Source organism: Pristiophorus japonicus, chromosome 22, assembly GCF_044704955.1.
Source record: "Pristiophorus japonicus isolate sPriJap1 chromosome 22, sPriJap1.hap1, whole genome shotgun sequence".
NCBI classification, from domain to species: Eukaryota; Metazoa; Chordata; class Chondrichthyes; family Pristiophoridae; genus Pristiophorus; species Pristiophorus japonicus.
The window spans coordinates 37,905,385-37,915,908 of NC_091998.1; the positions used below are offsets into that span (position 1 = coordinate 37,905,385).

Here is a 10,524-nt window from a genome sequence, read left to right on the forward strand (position 1 = left end):
AGGTTCCGGGCTCTACAGTATCACCAGTTCCCAAGAGAGAGAGACAAGAGAGAGAGAGAGCGCGAGACAAGGGAGCGATCGACAGCACGTGGATTTTACCCTCGTTCACATCACGTGCGCCAGTTCGTAACTCACTTGCGCGAGAGCCCACCTTGGCAGCGGGGAAACAGAGTGTTTCCTCTTCCTGACCTTATAGATCTCGGTGACCTCGCTGGCCAGTGTGTATCGCCTGTGGAGCAGACCTACTGCTGCTTTGTTCTGCAGACCCGACTTCCCTTTAAGAATCAGTGCGGAGAGATGGTATATAGGAGTTCCCAGGGGGAGAAGTCTAGCTGGATGCAGCCGTTATTTCGCGACCCGATCAAGAAGGGATCAAAACTCTCCGAGCGACGCTACACATTCGATATGATGGTGTAACCCGACTTGCACTGATTCCTCTGCCTCGGTCTTTAACCTTTGCTGGCCCCGACACTTTAGCGACAATGCCGGTGCAATAGTTTTCCCCCACATCATGCTGTCCCTCCTGGCACTCTGCGGGGCCCTCCCTCCCTTCCTTTCCGCTCCCCTCATTCCATTTTCTCGTAGCCCAATTATGTTGACGATTTTCGCTGCCAGTTTATCGATGGCCATGGGTTTATCACAGTAACGACAGGAGGGCGTAACTTCTCGTCGCAATCTTTGCAACGGGGTGCCGAGCAGACCCAAATGAATCCCCACGGCTTGCTGCAAAGGTTAAGGGGAGACTGCGCCAACCAATCACAATGTTCCAAACCAGTCTCAATGGCTACAAAATCAGTTTGTTACTAATTGAAGCACATTCCCCTGTTTTTCAGGTTCATACGAAACCAGTTACTTTTGTGTTTCCAGAATGCAAAGGGCAAACGATTCGAAACCATGTGCAGCCACTTTATGCTGTGATCATTAGGGTACAAGACTAGTCACTTATCATTGTGTTCATGCAAGCTTAATATCGAGACTAGAAATGTAAATAGATTATCAGATAAAATCCCTCATCAGGAAATATTGAATCAATTTTTTTTAATGGTGTAATCTGACTAGAAGATATTAAAATCTGTACGCACTTCATGACCACATCTCCTGTTTTAAAATTCCCACATCCAACAAATAATGTGAACTGTCTATGTAAACGCGTCACACTGTAATTACACCTTCTCACCAGTGGTGGCGCTGCAACACGCCTATTGGTAGGAATGCGTCATTACAGCGTGACACCTCTACATAAGCAGTTCCCATTATAAATGTTGCCACAGGAATCTCCAAGGGAAATCTAACAAAGTAAGTTAACTTTAAGATGGGGACTGTATCATGTCTGCATGACATGGGTCAGTTATCCCCTTGTCCTCTAACCCTGCTTCACTTGAAAACCCGGGTTCTTTCAGAGCGCACTAAGACCTTCGCCTTGGCGGAGGGGCATCATGCTGCCGCGCTCGACTCGATTCACAACGACCGCACTGCACTGAGGCGATTCCGACTCACATTCCTTCCAACCCTGCAGACTGGCGCTGCTGGGAGGGGCTTCCCGCGGGGCGGGGGTGTGACCTGGCCCTGTCCTGACCGGTTCAGAGCGTCCGTGTCCGCCATTGCGCAAACATTAATCCCACCCTCCAGTCCGGGTTCTTGTTGACCTCCGGGTGATGAGCATCGGGAATGAAATTCAGACCGTCTGAGGGTATCGTCTCTCCGATTTAGTCTGTCTTATTTCCCCCGCCCCCTGCAAAAAAAACTAAATGCGAACACGACACTGCGTTACCGTTCTTTGCACCCGAGCGGGGACAGCCGAGGGAAGGCAGTCACGTCCCACGCAGGGGGAGGTGGATTGTTGGAGCTTGATTATTTGCTCCAGGGCAGTAATTGTCAATGTGATTCAAGGTGTGTGCGTGTGTTTAAATGAGTGAAATTCTTTCTAGCTGGAGCTGTCCGATATAATTCCAACTGTGATTTTTTTTAAATTATTCTTCTTCCTCCCTCCTGTGTGTTTGAAATGTTGAATTGTGGTGGGAGGTTTTTTTTCACGAAGCCTAATCTGTTGATTTTTCAGTGTTCTGATAACTTCCAATAAAAAAAAACTGTGGATGTGTCGACACTGGTGAGCGAGTGATTTTATCTCCGGGATGGTGTTGGGGGCGAGGGACCGTTTCGTGGGCGCACGACCTTCCCAGCCCGCTTCGGCCTAGTGGCTCTCCGTTCCATTCCGCTCGGAGTTCTCATGCTGGCTGATTTTATGTTTCTGCCCCCTTCCCCCCCACTCTCTTTCTCGCTCCCCCAACTTCTGCCCCGTAGGTGCTGATTCTCTCTGCGGGTACAGTTCCACAGCTTGGCTGCACAACTCACCCCAGCGGCTGCTTTTTCTCGTGTGATCCTGAATGGGGCGCGACAGAGAATCCGACCAGTGGCGGTGTTTGCAGCACAGACCCAGGCCATTGGCCCCACCGCTCCGTGCCGGGGTTTATGATCCACACCAGCCCCCTCCCACCCTCTCCATCTCCCCCCATCAACATATCATTCCTTTCCCCCTCATGTTTTTATCTAACTTAAATGCATCGCTACTTTTTAAAAATTAATTCCTGGGTGTCGCTGGCAAGGCCGGCATTTATTGCCCATCCCTAGTTGCCTGTGAGAAGGTGGTGGTGAGCCGCCTTCTTGAACCGCTGCAGTCCGTGTGGTGAAGGTGCTCCCACAGTGCTGTTAGGGAGGGAGTTCCAGGATTGTGACCCAGCGACGATGAAGGAACTATTCACATCTACATTCCACATTCTAACCACTCTCTGGGCTAATAAGTTTCTCCTGAATTCCGTATTGCATTTACTGGTGACTGTCTTATACTTATGGCCCTAGTTTTAGTCTTCCCCACAAGTGGAGACCTTTTCTCTACATCTACCCTATGGAAATGTTAATAAAGGATGTGTTAGTGAGAAACAATATTGGCTCACAAGATCAAGATGTTGAATCAGTTTGGGTAAGAGGAATAATAAAAGGAAAAAGTCGCAGGTGGGCGCAGTCTATAGACCCCCGAACAGTCGCTACACTGTTGGACGGAGAATAAATCAAGAAATAATGGAGGCTTGTAAAAAAGGAACGGCAATAATCATGGGCAATTTTAACCTTCACATTAATTGGACAAAGCAAATTGGCCAGGGTAGCCTTGAGAAAGAGTTCATAGAGTGTATCCGAAATAGTTTCCTTGCGGAACCAACAAGGGAGCAGGCTATCTTAGATCTGGTACTGTGTAACGAGACAGGATTAATAAACAATCTCCTAATAAAGGATCCTCGAGCAATGAGTGACCATACCATGATTGAATTTCAAATTCAGTTGGAGGGTGAGAAAGTTGGATCTCTAACCAGTGTCCTAAGCTTAAATAAAGGAGACGACAAAGGTATGGAGGCAGAGTTGGCTAAAGTGGACTGGGAAATAGATTGAAGAGTGGGACGGTTGATTAGCAGTGGCAGACATTTAAGCAGTTATTTCATAACTCAAAAATATATCCCAATGAGAAGGAAAGGCTGTAAGAGAAGGGATAACCATCCGTGGCTAACTAAGGATGTAAGGGATGGTATCAAATTGAAAACAAGGCATATAATGTGGCCAAGACGAGTGGGAGGCCAGGCGATTGGGAAACTTTTAAAAGCCATCAAAGAATGACTAAAAAAATAATAAAGAGGGGGAAGATAGATTATGAAAGTAAGCTAGCACGAAATATAAAAACAGATAAGAGTTTCTACAGGTACCTAAAAAGGAAAAGAGTGGCTAAAGTAAATGTTGGTCCCCAAGAGGATGAGAGTGGGGAATTAATAATGGAGAACAGGGAAATGGCAGAGACTTTGAACAAATATTTTGTATCGGTCTTCACAGTAGAAGACACTAAAAACATCCCAATAGGTGATAATCAAGGGGCGATTGGGAGGGAGGAACTTAATACAATCACTATCACTAAAGAAGTAGTACTCGGTAAAATAACAGGACTAAAGGTGGACAAGGCCCCTGGACCTGATGGATTACATTCTCGGGTCTTAAAAGAAGTGGCTGTAGAGATAGGGGATGCATTGTTTGTGATCTACCAAAATTCCCTGGATTCTGGGGAGGTCCCAGCGGATTGGAAAACCGCAAATGTAACACCCCTATTTAAAAAAAAAAGGAGGCAGACAGAAAGCAGGAAACTATAGACTGGTTAGCCTAACATCTGTCATTGGGAAAATGTTGGTGTCCATTATTAAGGAAGCAGTAGCAGGACATTTGAAAAGGCAAATCATGTTTGATAAATTTGCTGGATGTAACGAGCAGGGTGGATAAGGGAGAACCAGTGGATGTGGTGTATTTGGATTTCCAAAAGGCTTTCAATAAGGTGCCACAAAAAAGGTTACTACACAAGATAAAAGTTCATGGGGTTGGGGGTAATATATCAGCATGGATTGAGGATTGGCTAATTAACAGAAGTCGGGATAAATGGGTCATTTTCCGGTTGGCAAACAGTAATTAGTGGGGTGTCGCAGGGATCGGTGCTGGGGCCTCAATTATTTACAATCTGTATCTTGACTTGGATGAAGTAACCGAGTGTAATGTAGCCAAGTTTGCTGCTGATACAAAGATGGGTGGGAAAGCAAATTGTGAGGAGGACACAAATAATCTGCAAAGGGATATAGACAGGCTCAGTGAGTGGGCAAACATTTGGCAGATGCAGTATAATGTGGGAAAATGTGAGGTCATGCACTTTGGTAGAAAAAATAGCAAAGCAAATTATAATTGAAATGGAGAAAAATTGCCAAGTGCTGCAGTACAGAGGGACCTGGGGGTCCTTGTTCATGAAACACAAAAAGTTAGTATGCAGGTACAGTAAGTAGGATAGCAAGGGGGATAGAGTATAAAAGCAGAGAAGTCCTGCTACAACTGTACAGGGTATTGGTGAGGCCACAGCTGGAGTACTGCATACAGTTTTGGTCTCCGTATTTAAGGAAGGATATACTTGCATTGGAGCTTGTTCAGAGAAGGTTCACTAGGCTGATTCCGGAGATGAGGGGGTTGATTTATGAAGATAGGTTGAGTAAGTTGGGCCTATACTCACTGGAGGGTTGTAAATCTGTGGAATTCCCTGCCCCAGAGAGCTGTGCAGGCTGGGTCATTGAATATATTTAATGTGGAGATAGACAAATTTTTGAGCGATAAAGGAATAAAGGGTTATGGGGAGCGGGCAGGGAAGTGGAGCTGAGTCCATGATCAGATCAGTCATGATCTCATTGAATGTTGGAGCAGGCTCGAGGGCCATGGCCTGCTCCTGATCCTATTTCTTATGTTCTTGTGAACCCCATCATAATTTAAAAACCTTAATTGGTCAACCGTCAGCCTTTTGTCCAGAGAAAAGAGCCCGAGTCAGTTCAGTCTTCACAATGACCTATTTATTAAATGCTATGATTCTCAATTCCTCAGAATAATAGGCGATTCCTCATTCTGTGTAAGAGAATTGTAGTTTCCCTACAGTCTCGAAATCAGTTAATCACACACCAGGGGAAGACATTCAAACACAAAGGTAATTTCCGTCAAAAATTTTTAATTGATTTTCTGGATATGAGAAGGTGGTGGTGAGCCGCCTTCTTGAACCGCTGCAGTCCGTGTGCTGAAGGTGCTCCCACAGTGCTGTTAGGGAGGGAGTTCCAGGATTGTGACCCAGCGACGATGAAGGAACGGCCGATATATTTCCCAGTCAGGATGGTGTGTGACTGGGAGGGGAACGTGGAGGTGGTGGTGTTCCCATGCACCTGCTGCCCTTGTCCTTTTTGGCGGTTGAGGTCACGGGTTTGGAGGAGCTGCCGAAGAAACCTTGGCGAGTTGCTGCAGTGCATCTTGTGGAGTTTGATACGCAATACATATCTGTTATTTGAAACTCATTCAATCGGTACTGTCCATGGGAATATCCTTTAAGATGTACATTAAATAGTTAACAGGAGCAAGAGAATGGCCACTGCCTTTCAAAGTTCACATCGTGTGTTGAGGGTTACATTCTAAATGCACGTACACTTCAAAAGCAGAAATGAGGAACCTTGCTTGGGTGTCAGGTGTGGCTCAGTGGCAGCACTCTCACCACAGAGTCTGACAGTTGTGGCTTCAATTTTCACTCCAGAGACTTGAGCACATAATCTTGGTCCACACTCCCAGTGCAGTGCTGCGGGAGTGCTGCACTGTCGGAGGGGCAGTACTGAGGGAGCGCCGCACTGTCGGAGGGGCAGTACTGAGGGAGGGCTGCACTGTCGGAGAGGCAGCTCTGAGGGAGTGCCGCACTGTCGGAGGGGCAGTTCTGAGGGAGCGCCGCACTGTCGGAGGGGCAGTACTGAGGGAGTGCTGCACTGTCGGAGGGGCAGTTCTGAGGGAGCGCCGCACTGTCGGAGGGGCAGCTCTGAGGGAGCGCCGCACTGTCGGAGGGGCAGCTCTGATGGAGCGCCGCACTGTCAGAGGAGGAGTACTGAGTGAGCGCTGCACTGTCGGTGGGGCAGCTCTGAGGGAGCGCCGCACTGTCGGAGGGGCAGTACTGAGGGAGTGCCGCACTGTCGGAGGGGGAGTACTGAGTGAGTGCCGCACTGTCGGAGGGGTAGTTCTGAGGGAGCGCTGCACTGTCGGAGGGGCAGTACTGAGGGAGTGTCGCACTGTCGGAGGGGCAGCTCTGAGGGAGTGCTGCACTGTCGGAGGGGCAGTACTGAGGGAGCGCCGCACTGTCGGAGGGGCAGTTCTGAGGGAGAGCTGCACTGTCGGAGGGGCAGTATTGAGGGAGCGCCGCACTGTCGGAGGGGCAGTATTGAGGGAGCGCTGCACTGTCGGAGGGGCAGTATTGAGGGAGCGCCGCACTGTCGGAGGGGCAGTACTGAGGGCGCGCCGCACTGTCGGAGGGGCAGTACTGAGCGAGTGCTGCACTGTCGGAGGGGCAGTACTGAGGGAGCGCCGCACTGTCGGAGGGACAGGACTGAGGGAGCGCTGCACTGTCGGACGGGCAGCACTGAGGGAGCGCTGCACTGTCAGAGGTGCCGTCTTTCGGATGAAACATTAAACCGAGACCCCAGCTACCCTCTCAGCTGGATGTAAAAGATCCCATGGAACTATTATGAAGAAGAGCAGGAGAGTTATCCCTGGTGTCCTAGCCAATATTTATCCCTTGATCAACATAACAAAAACAGATTATCTGGTCATTATCACATTGCTGCTTGTGGGAGCTTGCTGGATGCAAATTGGCTGCCACGTTTCCTACATTACAACAGTGACTACACTTCAAAAAGTACTTCATTGGCTGAAACACTCTTTGGGACATTTTATTATGTTAAAGGCGCTATATAAATGCAATATGTTGTAAAGCGCTTTGGGAGGTCCGGAGGTTGTGGAAAGTGCTACTGCAATGCGAGCTCTTTTTTTCTCCTATCCTGGTGGGTCGGAAACTGTTCTTCTGGTCCTTTTTCCTTTTGCACAAATTATTTTAATTTTCGAACATTTATTTCTCCACCTTGATGTGAGCCGAATTTCTGGGGCAGGATCTGTTCAGGGCCAAGTTACTGTAACACTGGTGGGCTTGTGATGGGGAGCAAGCCCGTCACCCCCTCCACAAGCCACGTTGCTGCTGCTCCTGAGTCACCGTCAATGGGGCTTCCCCTGGATTTGTGCTCCACCCCCTCTGAACTGAAAATGGTCACCATGGAAACTCTGACCTGGGTCATGCTCTGTCCCTTGGGGGCGTTACCACGATCATGGGCAGCGATGCGTAAACCAAAAGTTGACGCAGATCCGTTTGCTCTGCCTTCTAAATGGATGAATTACTTGATAAAGCAGTCAGCCGTCTTGATTCCCCGAGTGTTTCAAGTGCAGAAGTGACACAGTCATTCCCAGTAGTTCCCAGTACGTAGGAACAGGAGGAGGCCATTCAGCCCCTCGAGCCCGTTTCACCAACCAATGAGATCATAGCTGATCTGTACCTCAACTCAATAAAAACTCATCAATCACAAAGCTTGACCCAGCATCCGCAATCTTTCGGGGGAAGAGTGGTTCAGATTTCCTTTCCTCAACGATGTGCTCCAGGGTCTGATTAGGAGCTCCTCAGTCACAGGATGGGGAGGCTTTAATCCTCCACTTATGGAGAAGGTGGCAGCCTTGACCATGACCGGTTCTGAGGCGGTCGATGGTTGTCCACTGTTTGCGAGGAAGGTTTGATCCTTCAGGTTGGACTGTGGGGTCCTCTATAAGAAATCCATTCAATACATCACAGTTCTTCCAAGCATTTTGCCGTCGGTCATCAAGGTTGAGGGGAGATTGCTGAAGGGCTTCGGCGATGGTCCAGAAGGTCCTAGATTTGAGACAGGTTGGTGGTCGATATTTCAAGTCAGCCTGGATCGGCATGTCTTTGCTGGTGTAGCGGTTGTATTCTCTGGAGACTGCATATTCGCGGCGTAGGTATGGTGGTGTGACGTTTGCAGGTACAGGCAGCCAAGGTGTTGGTGTCGATAAAAGCGTACCGGTGATAATTCTCATTGTAGAATTCAGCTGGACATTAACGGAGTTGAAATGCGGACTGGATAGCCATACCGGAGAGCAGTACTCCGCTGTAGAGTGCACCAGGGCACGTGCTGTCGTACGGAGGGTTTGAGCGTCTGCTCCCCATGTGGATCCGGCGAGTTTCTGGATGAAGTTGACCCTACTCTTTAGTTTTTTCCCGAGGTTCTGGAGATGTTGTCTATATGACAGGGTGCAATCGAGCGTGACTCCGAAACAGGAGGGGTTTTTGGCATGGTTTACTTCTGCGCCGCAGAAGGAGACTTTGAAAGCTGGGTTTGCTTGATGGGTGTCGAGGTGACGGTCTTTTGCGGGTTTGGCCGGAGTCACCATCGGCGGAAATAGGTCTCCATCCTCTGTAAATCACGGGTCAGGGTCTCTTCGGTGATAGACAGTTTCATGTTTTGGGTGGCCACGGCAATGTCATCAGTCTATACGAACTTGCAGGACCTGTTTCCAAACTGTAGTAGTGAGGTTCGGGATGGCATCAAACAGGAAATTGGGGGCGCGTGCAATAAAAGTACAGCAGTTATCATGGATAACTTTAATCTACATATAGATTGGGCTAACTAAACTGGTAGCAATATAGTGGAGCAGGATTTCCTGGAGTGTATAAGGGATGGTTTTTTAGACCAATATGTCGAGGAACCAACTAGAGGGCTGGCCATCCTAGACTGGGTGATGTGTAATGAGAAAGGACTAATTAGCAATCTTCTTGTGCGAGGCCCCTTGGGGAAGAGTGACCATAATATGGTAGAATTCTTCATTAAGATGGAGAGTGACACAGTTAATTCAGAGACTAAGGTCCTGAACGTAAAGAAAGGTAACTTCGATGGTATGAGGCGTGAATTGGCTTGGATAGACTGGCGAATGATACTTAAAGGGTTGACAGCGGATAGGCAATGGCAGACATTTAACGATCACATGGATGAATTTCAACAATTGTACATCCCTGTCTGGCGTAAAAATAAAACGGGGAAGATGGCTCAACCTTGGCTAACAAGGGAAATTAGGGATAGTGTTAAATCCAAGGAAGAGGCATATAAATTGGCCAGAAAAAGCAGCAAACCTAAGGACTGGGAGAAATTTAGAATTCAGCAGAGGACAAAGGGTTTAATTAGGAAGGGGGAAATAGAGTAAGAAAGTAAGCTTGCAGGGAATATAAAAACTGACTGCAAAAGCTTCTATAGATATGTGAAGAGAAAAAGATTAGTGAAGACAAATGTAGGTCCCTTGCAGTCAGATTCAGGTGAATTTATAATGGGGACAAAGAAATGGCAGACCAATTGAACAAATACTTTGGTTCTGTCTTCACTAAGGAAGACACAAATAACCTTCCGGAAATACTAGGGGACCGAGGGTCTAGCGAGAAGGAGGAACTGAGGGAAATCCTTATTAGTCAGCAAATTGTGTTAGGGAAATTGATGGGATTGAAGGTCGATAAATCCCCAGGGCCTGATAGTCTGTATCCCAAAGTACTTAAGAAAGTGGCCCTAAAAATAGTGGATGCATTGGTGGTCATTTTCCAACATTCTATAGACTCTGGATCAATTCCTATGGATTGGAGGGTAGCTAATATAACCCCACTTTTTAAAAAAGGAGGGAGAGAGAAAACAGGGAATTACAGACCGGTTAGCCTGACATCGGTAGTGGGAAAAATGTTGGAATCAATTATTAAAGATGTAATAACAGCGCATTAGGAAAGCAGTGACAGGATTGGTCCAAGTCAGCATGGATTTATGAAAGGGAAATCATGCTTGACAAATCTTCTAGAATTTTTTGAGGATGTAACTAGTAGAGTGGACAAGGGAGAACCAGTGGATGTGGTGTATTTGGACTTTCAAAAGGCTTTTGATAAGGTCCCACACAAGAGATTAGTGTGCAAAATCAAAGCGCATGGTATTGGGGGTAATCTATTGACGTGGATAGAGAACTGGTTGGCAGACAGGAAGCAAAGAATAGAAATAAACGGGTCCTTTTCAGAAT

General features: G+C 47.6%; 1 protein-coding gene across 2 annotated transcripts in view; it reads left to right on the forward strand.

Moving 5' to 3' along the window:
• The window catches only part of erlin2 (ER lipid raft associated 2), a 41,752-nt gene extending 39,653 nt beyond the window's left edge, over positions 1-2,099 (forward strand). Inside the window, exon 11 of one of the 2 annotated variants that reach the window (XM_070865942.1) lies at positions 834-2,099. In XM_070865942.1, coding sequence (XP_070722043.1) covers positions 834-938 — 105 coding nt within the window. In that variant the 3' untranslated portion in view covers positions 939-2,099. The remainder of the gene's footprint in view (positions 1-833) is intronic. The other variant, XM_070865941.1, reaches the window with a different exon arrangement.
• The last annotated feature ends 8,425 nt before the right edge of the window (positions 2,100-10,524 follow it).